General features: G+C 39.8%; 1 protein-coding gene across 1 annotated transcript in view; it reads left to right on the top strand.

Moving 5' to 3' along the window:
* gmds (GDP-mannose 4,6-dehydratase) overlaps window positions 1-14,418 on the top strand; it is a 197,669-nt gene that overhangs the window by 155,882 nt on the left and 27,369 nt on the right. Inside the window, exon 9 of the mRNA XM_044360872.1 lies at window positions 1,134-1,230. Coding sequence (XP_044216807.1) covers window positions 1,134-1,230 — 97 coding nt within the window. The remainder of the gene's footprint in view (window positions 1-1,133; window positions 1,231-14,418) is intronic.

Below are 14,418 nucleotides of genomic sequence, written 5' to 3'. Positions count from 1 at the left end.
GTGTGTGTGTGTGTGTGTGTGTGTGTGTGTGTGTGTGTGTGTGGTCCAGGTATTTTTCATATTGTGGGGACGTAAATCTGTTTACACAGTCTGGGGACTCGCCTCCCTTATGGGGACAAATAGCAAGTCGCCTGAATGTAAATTATAATTTCAGGATGAAGACTTGGTTTAAAGTTAAGGTTAGGGTTAGGGTTAGGGTTATGTTAAGGTTAGGGTAAGGGTTGTGTTAAGGTAAGTTTAGGGTTATGTTAAGGTTAGGGTTATGTTAAGGTAAGTTTAGGGTTATGTTAAGGTAAGTTTAGGGTTATGGTAAGGTTAGGTTAGGGTTATGTTAAGGTAAGTTTAGGGTTATGTTAAGGTAAGTTTAGGGTTATGGTAAGGTTAGGTTAGGGTTATGTTAAGGTAAGTTTAGGGTTATTGTAAGGTTAGGTTAGGGTTATGTTAAGGTAAGTTTAGGGTTATGGTAAGGTTAGGGTTATGTTAAGGTAAGTTTAGGGTTATGGTAAGGTTAGGTTAGGGTTATGCTAAGGTAAGTTTAGGGTTATGTTAAGGTAAGTTTAGGGTTATGGTAAGGTAAGTTTAGGGTTATGGTAAGGTTAAGGTTATGTTAAGGTTAGGGTTATGGTAAGGTTAGGGTAGGGTTATGTTAAGGTAAGTTTAGGGTTATGGTAAGGTTAGGGTTAGGGTTGGGCATGTGGTGGTTATGGTTAAAGTAAGTTTAGGGTTATGATAAAGTTAGGGTTAGGGTTATGTTAAGGTTAGTTTAGGGTTATGTTAAGGTTAGTTTAGGGTTATGTTAAGGTTAGGATTAGGCATGTGGTGGTTATGATTAATGTTAGGATAAATCTCCAGGAAATGAATGTAAGTCAAAGTAATGTCCTCTGAAGTGACGGATACATGACTTTGTGTGTGTGTGTGTGTGTGTGTGTGTGCGTGTGTGTGTGTGTGTTAGACTTCACACTGTCTGTTTTGTTGACTTCAGAAAAAGACAGGTGACATGTTTTGTCTGCACAAGATGTTAAAGAAACAAACTGCACCAGAGAGAAAGAAAGAGACATTGAAGAGAACAGTTAAACCTTCCAGCAGCTGTGGGAAAATGCTCCTTCCTGCTTAAAATTTTTTTGTCTTTCCAGGTGGGAGGGAAAGGATGAGAAGGAGGTTGGTCGTTGCCAGGAGACAGGGGTGGTACACGTGAAGGTGGACCCCAAATATTTCCGTCCGACTGAAGTGGTAAGTCTGCTGTATGTGTGTGTGTGTGCTGTTTATCTACTGTATGTTTAAATCACATGCTGGCCCGGAGGATGTTTTACTACATGCTGCCAGAAAATCCCAGTTTGAGTAATTGGGTGCGGTTAGGACTACAAATTTAAGCCTTAATATTACACTAATGGGACAATATTGTTAAAATGGTTCAAATTAACTAATGAGACCCTAAACTATTACTACATAATTACATAACATTATTGACTTTTCATATTTACATTACTGAACTGCTCTAGAACTGGTCAAACTTAGACTGTTTCACTTCATTTCAGATTTTGTTGCTTTCTGTGCAGTTTATCTGGAATACTAACCATGTAAAAAAAAAAAAAAAACTGCCTCAGAATAATATATAATTCATATTGTCCCATATAATTCATGGCACAGCACATATTTCCTGTTCTATAAACCTAACATGAATGTAGCATGTTTTTCGCTGCATGTACAGTATCTGATTACCGGTCATTGTGTCTGGGACCATACACTTATCAGCCATAACGCGTCCAGTTGACAGCTTCAGGTTGCTTATTGTATGCTTTTAAACAGCTGGAAACAATGCAGACTGCTTCTCCAAGAGTAATGTAGGCTGCATCCTGCCTGTTGGTGCTGAATGGGTGCGCGTATTCAGGAACCTTGAATAGTTTTATTCAATGGTGAAGGCATTTGTTGGATCGCCTCTGCTAGTCATATTTCATCAGCTTGTGTATGAACAACAATACTAGTGTTCGTAACAGCTGTGAGCATCCAACTTAAAGATATGAGCCAGCAGATTATCCCTCCATCTCCCTCACTAGGTGTGAAGTGTCTCTGACATTTGGGAGGTCTTTCTCTCATCGCTGTGGCCCCGGGGGTATTGTGGCTGCTCCGTAGGGAGGGTGTAAGGTTACCCAGGGGTGTTGTGTCCGAGATTAGCTGTCAGGTTCTCAGTTTAAAGCCAGGCGCGCCCCTCTGCTGAGGATTGGCCTGGCAAGATTAGAGCTGAGATCCAGTTGAGTGATGGCGGAGGATTAGCGAGGAGGCCCCGCTGACTGACAGCTGAGGGGATGGAACCACCGGTCACACACCTGGGCTTGTGTTCTTTGTGCATGTCACCTCATTCATTCAAAGTCCTAACCCTGAATCTGCACTGAAAACTACTCCAGAATCATGTCAAGTCAGCCAAAGAAACAGTTAGGTGTCTTTCACAAGAGCTTTTGTCATACATCAACAAACAGACAATATCTCTTGTAGTACTGATGCTTACTTTAATGTGTTGATGTATGATGTGATGGAATGCGATGCAAAAAAAAAAGATACAACCCAGTCGATCAATAAATTAGCTGAACTTTTGATAGAGTGCGGTTAAACATCCACTTACAGACTTCACCAGACTGTTTCGAAATGCTGCCAGAACACAAAATAGTTTCCTTGACGATTTGTTGCTGAATTTAATGGATGCCAAATATCCTGTGTGAACAATTATATATCAATTAAGGGACCAGTAAAATAGAAAGCCCTGTACATTGTGATTCAATCCAATACAACAACCCTTTAGTAAAAACCCTGCAGGCTTTAACTGAAGTATTGATTTCGGAGGCTGCTGGCGTCATAACATTGTGCAGTGCATTGGATTGCATTGCATGCGGTGTTTCTAATGTTTTGCTCCACCATAAGTGAGGTGAACAAAATATAGAAACACCTTTCAGTGCAACACTATCAGAGCAAACAGCTGCAAAACGTGTCAGTCAACGCTCAAACAACTATAATAGTCTTGTATTATTTCCGCCCTAATGAAGACCCTGAGAGGCCCAAACAGGTCTGCATTTAAATATGCCTGACTTAAATGTACCTAAATGTACTAAATGCTTGTAATGTACCTTTTCTCCTTACTCCGTCTGAGAGTTTCATTTCTGTGAGACATTTTTTCATCTTCAAGAGCAACTTAAAGTCCCCCTCCGCTCAAAATTGTGTCGCTTGTCTTGGATGATTGACTCTCGCTCTGAAGAATTTTCATAATCGTCTGTTGAAAGGGGAAAGTTTCTTGGTGCCAACCTTGAGTGAGTTCAAGACGTGAACCTGTGAGCAGGATTTGTGACATCACAACTAGTTTGGAGCCAGTTGTTGTCCAATTGGTAAACTTGCAGTAGCCCCGGGAATATTCATTGTTTCTGGATTTTTCAAGGAAGGAGAAGGAGTAGATGTAGTTTTAAGAATTTTAACTATGTAAATGAACTTTTTTGACATAAATCATTACTCCAAATAGAGTCATTTTACATGTCTTAAAACATGTCTGAGCATTTGACCATTGTGTTCTTTTAGTGTCAACAAACACTGGAAAGTTCAAGTAGTAGCAGCATTATTTGTTGGGCAGATATTTTGTATCACATTACATTTTAAAGGTGTTGGGCTGCAGCCGTTACAGCTTACAGTCATGTTGCATTGGTTCTTAGCTCATTCATTGGTATAGTACATTCATGAAATCAGTTCCACATTGGTCACCTTCTTATAAATCACCACCTTTGTTGCTTTTGAACTTTAAACATCAAGGAATCATTTGCGAACTAGTACTACCATGCGTCACTTCGGTCAAGACAACATCATCTATTGTTAAGCTACATGAGCATCCACTGTGAGTTCTGAGGAAAAACTACAGAAAGATCTTTAAGGATTGACTCATCTTCCAGGGAATTGGTCAAAAGTGATGAATGTGGTTTGAGGCAGTTTATTCTAAAAGCTGTGTCTCTGTTTATATGTGCCTTGTTTACTTTATTTGACCCAGATGGCACTTTTTTTTGAGCCACATATACAGTTCCAGTCAGAAGTCTGGACATGGTTTCTCATTCAAGGGAATGAGAAAGTGTGTCCAAACTTTAAACTGGTACTGTACATGTGGATTTACTTCAGATAGGAACCAGAAGTTTGCCCGTGTGACCCTCATCTGGGGATTTTCGGGTCATGCTTTGCTGCACCTTTGCAGTTCCTGCCATCTTCTGACTAACAGTGTAGGGGGGGGGATTTCTAGTTAAGCCTTTGCCCTTCTGTACCAACCAACTTTCCAGCTCCAAACCCGGGCAACCCCGGCACCTCCACCTGCTTCAGTTATTATCTCTTCTTTGCTCCAATTATAGATGGTGATACGGCTGTGCTCATAGATTCATAGATTGAATCGGAGGTTTATTTTTGTACTGTAAATGCAGAAAGACAAAAGATCCTGATATGAATCAGTTTTAAGAAAGCATGTAAACAGAGAGCCAAAAAATCAGAGCTGGGTTTTCCAGATTTGCAATTTTCTTTGACTGTGATTTGACTGTCCAAAAAAGGGAAAAAAGGGCGCATCAGAAGTTCTGAAAAAGATTTATTCAATTTACAACGATATTAAATAGAGAAAAGCAGAAAATCCTAACATTTGAGAACCTGGAACCAACGAATGTTTGGTATTTTTCTTTATTAAATGATAAATCACTTGTCAAAACTGTTGCTGATAAGTTTTCTGTCAGTGGATACATCTACTAGTTGTCTTCTGTGTTTGCATCTATCTTTCTAAGTGAAAAAGTTACCTGACTGTCCTGTTTTTCAGTGAGTAAAGCTGAATCACCTTCAGTTTCTGTTACTGCGTACATGTGTAGCTCACAGGAAACAGAGGCTAAAGATGGGAGGGATAACGAGAGGAAGACTTAAGTTACAACAGGCGATTTCTCTGCTCTGTCTCACTGTCTCTTTATTTCTATTGGTAGGGCTTAAAGAGACTGAAGAGTGTTTAACCTCTGACCCCTTCAGACAGGAAGTGACTGACACCGGGCTCACAGCTCAGCACTGTGGCTCTCCTCAAGTGGAAATACCTGTCATCAAGTGTGTGTGTGTGTGTGTGTGTGTGTGCACGTATTAAGAATTCAGCTGACTCAGACACTTTCAGTGTCGTGTTTGCTGTTTAAGTGCAAGAAAATGTAGGTCCATGTGGGGCCTGTGTGCAGATGTGTGTTAGAGGAGTGTGTCCTCAGGCTGTGTGCTAATATATATGTAATTCATCATTATCCCTGTCAGTGTGTTTGTCTGACACGAGCCCATTTATCTCCGCGGCCCTTGGGACAGGAGGGGGCAACCAGGGAGTTGTGTGTGTGTGTGTGTGTGTGTGTGTGTGTGTGTGTGTGTGTGTGTGTGTGTGAGGGGGTTAAATATGCAGGTGTGCTTCACATGTGGTGCAAATGTTTGTCTTTGTGTGTATTTGTGCACTTGTCTATTAATTGGCGATACAAGGCCCCCGAGGCTGCAGAGGCAACGGCGTGTTTGTCTGTGGTTGTGGAAGATGTTTACTGGATGTGAAACACGCTGATTTTCATATTAAAAAATAAAAAATAAATAAATAAAGCTACCAGCATTTTCTGCGAAGCAAAAGCTTTGTCTGGTTGAAACCTGTCAGGGTTGTTTTGAATAAAGCTACATGTTAGATTTAAACTGCTCCAACTGTCGTGCTTGCTGTTTGTTTCCATTGTATTGGCTTTACAGAGCTGTCAGTCACACTTGTCAGCTTGTGGGTTCCTGCCAGCGATGAGGTTTGGCTCAGGTGAACGTCCTCTGTCTGAGCCTTTGCAAAGGTGTGTCGTTTTTGTCTTACGCTCTAATGGTTATGATTAGTTTTTTGGTTGCCAGGCGATATATGTCAGGTGATAATCATGGCCGCGGATGTTTCTGGTGCTAGATGGTTTCCTGTGTCTGATTCTCATAGTTATGTTTAGACCTCATGGAGAGATTTACAAGACTGCAACTGATCACGGATTGTGTTTCAGATGCTCTTTTATTTAAGTGGTATGATTCATGTAGGGGGAAGCCACACGGAGGCTAAAATCAACAGGACAAGGAAGAGCGCAGGTGAAATAAAAGAAGGTGTGAATTAATACAATATAATAGATGTACTGTGTGCTATATGTTTGTGCTTTGGGGTGTGTGTGTGTTTTTCTGCCTTAAAATAGACTTGCGAGGTAGTGTTTTTGACATGGGAAGTCGAGTATATGATATGCTTGGTATTAAAGTAGTGTAAGTCATGAGGAAATTGTTGCTTAGTGGCAACAGTTAGCAGCAGTTTACAAGAAAATTGGCTAGAATTTTTGTTTCCTGAATCTCAGTGTCACACTACAAACGTTTAGAATATTGTTTTGCACTTCCTTAAATTTTGGGAGTTGCAAGAGACCGTTAAAGAAGAGCGTGAGATATCTTGTCTTTTAGTTATTTATATGGGTCAAACACCAAAAACTCTGGATCCTACAGTTCCCATAATGCAGTGCAATTGTGTCTTTTATTAAACACTCCCTGCCTGGTGAATGTCCACATCTTTAAATCTCCATAATCCAAGTTTGTGATGCTGGCGTTGAAATTTGACATTTCCAAGCACAAGATGAGACGACCCTGATGACATCACTATGACATCATCACTTGACAATTTGACAGTGTTTTCACAGGCTCTATAATATCTCCTAAGACCTATAAACTTATTTTCATCATTTTTGGAGCGTCCCTTGACATTTAAAAAAAAAATATCTGCACACAGGAGGTCACAACTTGAGAACTGTGAGATTTTAGAAAATATCCAATAAGAAGTTATTATACCGCAGCAATAGGTTGGATGTTCCAATACAACTTCTCAACTTACATTCAGGATTTGTCTTCATACTCTTTTTTTTTTATTTCAGAATAAAAGCAAATTGCAAGTCCTTGGAAGAGACCACAACATGCTTAATAAGATTGGTCATTGATGCAGGAGGTTTTAAATGCAGGTTATGTGCTTCCCTTTATTTTAGCTTATTGCAGATCCCAATTTGTATCAGTTAGAATTGGAAGCATTGATTGTTTGTGTAGATCTAGTTTTGCACTGCAGTGTTTATATGTCTGTGCATGAGTGCGTACGTGCATTTAGCCGAGTCGGTGTGTGTCTGCGTGCGTGTCCGTGCTTGTGTGCGTGTCCGTGCTAATGCAGCCCGGCTGTCATACTTCCAAGTTCATGTGTCGCTCGAGGGTCCAAACTGCTGCTAGTTGAGTGACAGCTCTGCGGTTTTTGTTCAACCTCTCATGCAGAGGAGGAGGAGGAGGAGGAGGAGTGGTGGTGATAAATGGGAAGTTGTCTCTCAATCTGTCTTTATCTCTCGCTCTATCCTATCCGTGTTCGCATAACTCCTCCGCTGTCATATTCTCAGCACCTTCTCGGCCTCTCTGCCCTTTTGCACTTATGTTTGTGTCTCAATCACTGTGATGCAACAAGCATTGGTTGGGTACACAGGAATGCCCTCCCAGGTGAGATTATCCTTCTGTGAGAGAAAGAAAAAGCAGACAAACATTCTCCCTCCTCTCTCACCTACCACCTACCTGCTCTGCTGTAGACACCAGAATAGAAAACGTCATCCTTTCTCCAGCAGCAACAGTTGTTTCTTTCCCCTTATTGTATTAATTTTGGATCAATTGCTACTGAAATGTGAACAAAACAGTACAGAAACAGGAGTACAAATTCAAAAACCAGACCATATGAGCAGATTATCTGTAATGCGGATTTCATAGTAATAAAGTCATGCTGTCAGCATGAAATGTTTTCAGTTTTGTTGTGGTGCATAGTAGCTGCCATTGTTCCATGCTAGCCGTATCTCTAAAATCTGAACATCATCTTTATGTATTGACAGATTTGGGAGATTTCCATCTTCAAGCTTTTAGTGTGTTGGCAGCTGTAAGACAAGCAAGCCAGAGGCATCTCTGTTTGAGTTCTGATGTAGAGCTGTTTTTTTTATCATTTTCTTTTCATTGATTACTCTTTTTTAATTAGTTAATTAACTGTATACTTTAAAACAAAGTATCTGGAAATAGTGAGAAACGCCCCTCACAAGTTCCCAGAGTCCAAAATCATGAGAAAAGTAGTAAAACTTTTGAGAATTTGTGAAGCTGGAATGAATCAGTGTTTGTCATTTAATTTTGATTAATGGCTTCAAAGATTCATTGATTGTCAGAAATGTTGTTATTTAATTTTCTGCCTGTCAGTTAATCAACTAATAATTTCACCATGATATCACTGCGTGATTGTCGCACTGACAACTCTGTGGTTCGCAGCGACATGACTGGCAGGCTATTTATCTCTGTGGTGTGTTTTGATTGACAGAGAGGAATCACCATCCAAGGTTCCCATGTATCAAGAAATGTACAAATGTATTTTAGGCTTGGTTAGAGTCACGTCCCAGCATTCCCTGCAGTGAAGTCATGTACTTTCAATACATGACTAATCATCCTTTTGTTTTAAATTTGCAAGTTTATTCTTGTGCAGCAAGTGCAAAAAAAAAGCGGGAGCGCTACATACCACTGCGGCTGCACGGGCCTGTGTGAGTCAGAGCGTTGAGTGTGTGCTGCATACACATAAACAGACACACAGTTTGTCACTATGGTTAAAGTTTATCTTTGTGTTCATGCAAAGAGCGGAGAGACACTGATCAAATAAATCCTGCTCTTATCTTTGCTTCTAACCTGTGCAACATCCTGGCGCTGCATCAAACCATATTCTAGCTGCTTGGTCAGCGGTGCAATCATTCATTATTTATTAGCAGTTAGTGTTGTTCGCTGCTGTTCTCTTAACGCTAAATTTCACATTTCCTCACTCTGCAATGCAAAAATGAAAGTGTTCTGACAGCATAGCAGAAACTGGCAAGATATTAGTTGCATTTGCGCATGCAAGACTCTGACTGAGCAGTTGCCCTGCCTGTTTTTTTTTTTTTTGAATCCAGACTACAGGTAAGAATCAAAAGCTCCCACATCAACCCCTAAAAATAGCCCCATTGACACACCACACCTCAGTATCTGTCAACCGTCCGTCCATGTGTGCGTGTGCATGTGCAAGTCTCAAATCTAAACTTCCTCCTTGTTTTCGGATGGCTGTCATTCCAGCCGTGAGACGTGCGTAACGAATTCACCAGAAACACACTCTGCTGCATATTCTCAAACGTCATCGGTCCTGTCGTCATTGGACGAGAAGCTCAGACAATGGCTCCAGTGATCCGGGGGAGTAAATACGGCGGCTGTTGTGGTAACCTTTTATGACTGTTGGCAAGGAGAGTCAACTCACCTGTTGAGGTCATCGACGTGACAAAGACACACCTGACTGATCTAGTTACTAAATAATAATTTGCATTTTCAAGCTTTATTGAACTCAAAGGACAATTCCACTCTTGGATACTCAGATACAGTTAGATATCATCAGTGTGTAATGTTGAATGCATTCCTTGTGGCTTTGTGATGAAGTGTTGTGACCTGCCTCCACTACTTCAGTTAAGGATTTCATATGTCTCACTGAATGTCCCATGACTAACACCTCAGACTGGCCTTTTTTTTTCAATCAGTGGTGGGTATAGGACCATCACCTGCTGTGCAAAACCAGTTTGCAAGCAGTTGATTACTTGAAAACCCAAATTAGAGCTATTAAAGCTAACGCAGACTGAGTGCGATGTCTTGAGCGCTGACATGATTGCGGAGAAACCACATTACAATGCAAGCAGCTAGTCTAGTTCAAGCTGCACGGCACAATTACATTCAAATGTAGTTAGAAATCCTGTACACTGTGATACAATCTTGAATCAAAAGAAACAAACAACATGCATAATATGAACATCGTTTTATCTTCTCATCTCGCCAACACTTGCTGTGAACGCTCTGTAAGGTCCTGATAACAATATCGCACACACCCAAAGCTGAAATATGCAAACCAGAAATAGCATCGTAATCATCTTAAGCTGCATTATGAATTGTCTCAGCTTATACTTGCTGCTATAGAGAATAACTACCTTTATGACAGTGCTATAAGACTGGAATACTGTAGCTTAAACCGATGCAGGAAACAGGAACTTGTGTGTGCAAAAAGTTAGATAAATAGTTAATAGTTAAGAGATGAAAGTAGATAAATGATGTTGTTTTTCTTTAGGTTCAACTGTAGTGTACTTAACGTGCAGTCAGTCAGGCTCTTGCAAGCCAACATTTGTTACAAGATGACCTTAATAAAAAAAAAAGGAGCAGTTGTGTACTGATTTAAAAAAAAAAACATTAAAAAAATGAATAATTTGATCATGTGATCTTAATCATGCATAATGAGGTTTACAAGAAATTCATTTTTGAATTATGTTGGAGGGGAAGAAGAAAAACAGATTGTCCCAAAGTGCCTTTCTAATGGATTCCTGTTATATGGTGGATTTCTCCTCATATGGTTGCTGAATGTCAGTGCAAAATGATGAAACGCTCTCAAAAGAAGCTTTTGCTTTTACATTCTCAGGGACAGACACCAAAAATCTGATATGCAGCACATATATTTTAAATTGTTGGCAAGGTTTCTGCTTTCAAATCTTACTCATAGCTGCGGTTAAATATCCAGATATCCAGATATTCAGAGGGCAAAAAACGAATTAAGCACCACAACAGACCATTAAATGCAGTGTCTATAGATGTTTCTTTTTTTCCTTCTTTGTCAAAGTGTGTTAGAGAGGATTTTTCCCTGTAACCGTTTCAACTGGGACAAATGTTACAAACACATGTTGTGCAGCCAGGCATTGTTCAAACCCACATAACTTTATTTTAATTTCTAGTCAAGGTCTCGAGGATTCCAGAGACATAACATGTCAAACGGAGCTGTGGGAAAAATGTGTATAAAATGACAAGTGTATGAAGTCACAAGATAGCTTGTGAAAATCTCCTTCTGATGCTGAAAATGGGGTGGTTTTTATAATTCACCCAGTGTAAGCATCATACAGTTTCAAGGAAGTGTTGGAACAGCAAATAGAGACATACTATTTAAGTGATGTTGTCAGACAATGTGGAAAATAACTGTTTTTTTCTAACTTCAAGGCTGCTTAAGAAGGAAATTTAAAGGGGAAAAATCAGAGTTCAAGAGTTTAGTAGTTAGTCTGGTGGCAGTATCATGGAAGTCCCATTATTTCCCCGAGTTTATTTTAGACAAAAACACTCAATTTCATCACACAGAATTTATGAAATAAAATACCTGGCTTTTAGAGTGTTACTTTGTGTTGTGTTTTTGTATTTTCTTTAAAAATAACTAAACTCTTCATGTCTGACATTGCGGTAGTAGGATTATGCAATTAGTTGCTCAATAGGGTTGGCACAACAAGGCAGCAAAGGAACGGCATGCATCTACAACATTTTACTGTTTTTTATTGCTACATCTCACCAGTTACTAAGAAAAGGTGGGTTGACACAATAGTGGCAAGGATACAAAATTTTATCTTTTTTAAATGAGCACTTTTCAGAAACCAAGTTACAATGTGCTTCTTACAAAACAAACATTAAAAAAAAACACCAGCAATAAACTGAAATTGGAAAAAACCAAAAACCTGAAGACATTACAGAGGTCCAAATTAAAGTTGAAGTAAGGTAAACAACATATGTGACCAAAAAAAACCAATAAAACTGGTGATATTCTTTATTTCTCTTATTGTCAACAAATCCCATTAAAAGACCAAAACCAACGAATCAATGGATTAAAAGTATTATCTTGTTAAATCAAAGCCTGATATAACTCATTCATATGCACCACAGACCTCCGTTGTTGTCCAAAAACTATTAAAAACACATCAATGAGCCACACCCTGGCGCTGGATAACATCCTTCATTACCATGAACTCATTCTTTGTAGTTTATTTTAAGTGGATCCCACATACGCCATCCTGCTGCTGTAAATAATCACTCAAGCACCAAATCCGTGGCTGAAAATGGTCCATAAGAAATGCGCTATTAACTCCTATTTCAGTAATGTTTATTAAAAACTACAGTGCCCAGATCTTTTAGGAAATTATTTTGCCTTTTTAGACAAAGGGAAAGTATTGGCGACCCTTTTTTTTAAAGATCTGTTCTCACCGGGAACGACTCGCTTGGAAAGTCTAGAGTACGTATGGAGAGATGGATAATAATATTAATGCATAAGACAATTAAGTTGACTCGACAGTGAATCCACACTTTGCCCACTTTTAGATAAGAGTCTCACCAATATGAACCCCTTAAAAACGAGATGGTGCATCTTAAGGGTTGTATCCTCATATTAAAATTTCAAAATAAAATTTAAAAAAATGACCATGACGTAATGAACAGCGGACGAGCAGGGACCTTTTGTTATGAAAGTCAGGATAGTGTTCTTTATAGCTGTAAACTCAAAGTTCTCAGGCCTCGCTGAAGAAGCAGAGCTGGTGTTAGGTTTCATTTTACTCCGTGCAGGCAATCCAGACCTCATAAATCCACTCCCAGGATCCTTGTAGCGCTGTCTCCACACACCAAATGAGTATTGCAGTTTCTCTGATTGGAAGACAACGAAACGAAACAAGCTCTGTTTGAGTTATTGTCAGCAGATACTGTATGTCCCTTCTTATTGACCCCAGTTATGGTCACGCCAATTATTACTTTTTTTAAAACTTTGTAGTCCAAAAATTACGCTCACGTGCAAGTTGACGGACGATTCATGCGAAGACGCACAGCGATTTTTAGAAACCGCTTTGTCACATCCCACCATGGAGCAAATTCTTTATCCTAACAATGAGAAAAACAGCTACGGCCACACGTACATGTGTGTTACTGCTGACATAATAGCTCCTGGCAGGCAGTAACTCATACACTTCTGTCCCTGTGCCCCAGAGAAGATTTTAGCAGTTGGCCTGTTTTGTTGCGTAATATCTGCTACTTAATGAAGCCTGAAATATGGTGGCTATTTCAGAGTTTCTCATTATGAGGTTGGAATTCTCTGTAGGCGTCCAGTTGAGAGGTCTTCCAAAGCACAAGAGACTCCTCAACTCATCAGCTGCTTTATATTCTTCTACTCCATGAAAAATGTAGTTATTTAACAATGTGGGGCCTTATTATATTTGAAGATTCTGTCCCAGAATTACATATCTGTTAACCTAACTGTAATAGAAATAGGGAGAATAGTTATCTGTCCTTTCTTCACCCTTGTTTCTGCTTACTTTATATTTGAAGCATCGGTCCAACAGCCACATTCAGCTCGGATAATTCTGACTCTGGTGCTGCCCGAAAGACAAACTTATATTATTATTACACTTTCTTATTCAAGGGAATGGAAAGGTGCGTCTAAACTTTTGATTGGTACGGTTGTTCATCCTAATTATCTATCTAAACCACAGTTTTGTGTGTAAAAAGAAAGGTGAGATGATTTCATTCTGTATTTTTCCTAGTGGTGCATGTACAAACCTTTGTAAATCATATATTTATGCCAAACAATAGACAATTATAATGGACATTTTGACTATATTTGTTCAATTTTACTTCCAAATGAGCTGTTTAGTGATGCAGTATGCAGGCTGTTTCTAGCAAAGTTAGTATTATCATAAACGATAGGAAAGATGGACAGAACCTCAAAAATAACACCATACTACTGACTAATACAGAATTTTCCTTTTAAGGGTCTCTTTCGCTTTTATTACAAGGCTGTCACGAAATTAGTCAGAGTCAATGATAGAGCCAAGATAGTGACCCACTAAATATGTGGAACTGTGTTCATAGATCTGATTTCAGTAATGTTTTAAAAGTCTGAGGTATTCACCTTCATTTGTCAGTTATCATTCAGTTAAATATGGTTTTGGACAATGCGGGCCTGTTTGGTCGGTAAGGATAGGGAGGAATGAGCAGCTATTATTATCCTGCTTTATGTCTCTGGCAGTGCAGTGGTGTCAGTCAGAGGCCGGCGGTGGAAGCCAGGGGGCCGGTTAGGACTGCTGGCTCTCTGAGGTGCTTCATCTCGGGGCCGAAGCAGCGAGACCTCTAACTGAACCGCAGCCCTTTTGGATGGAGTAGTGCTGAGGCAGCAAACTCAGCCCATTTCACTGGGTGGAGTACCTATACTGTACTATAGGTCTTAAAACAAGAAGAGGTGGCGGTCGGCTGTGAGCCAGTTCATGACTTTATTATCATGCAAACATCGTCCCAAAGCTCAGATTCACACATTATTGTCCGTTATTTTGTTTTATTCCACACGTGTTTCTCAGCGACAGTAATTAGCACCAACATCTGTGATCAATTTATGTGATTTATGTGCAGAAATTAGTCTGTGTTTTAAAAGCAGCATGTGTCTGTGTTTCACCCTGTCATATTGGGTGTTGGCGAACAGACTGAGCTCCGGGATTCTTCAGATTCCTCTTAGTGGAAGCCAGTGAT

The sequence above is a fragment of the Thunnus albacares genome, chromosome 9 (genome assembly GCF_914725855.1).
Source record: "Thunnus albacares chromosome 9, fThuAlb1.1, whole genome shotgun sequence".
NCBI lineage: Eukaryota > Metazoa > Chordata > Actinopteri > Scombriformes > Scombridae > Thunnus > Thunnus albacares.
This window is presented reverse-complemented; position numbering and strand designations above follow the sequence as displayed.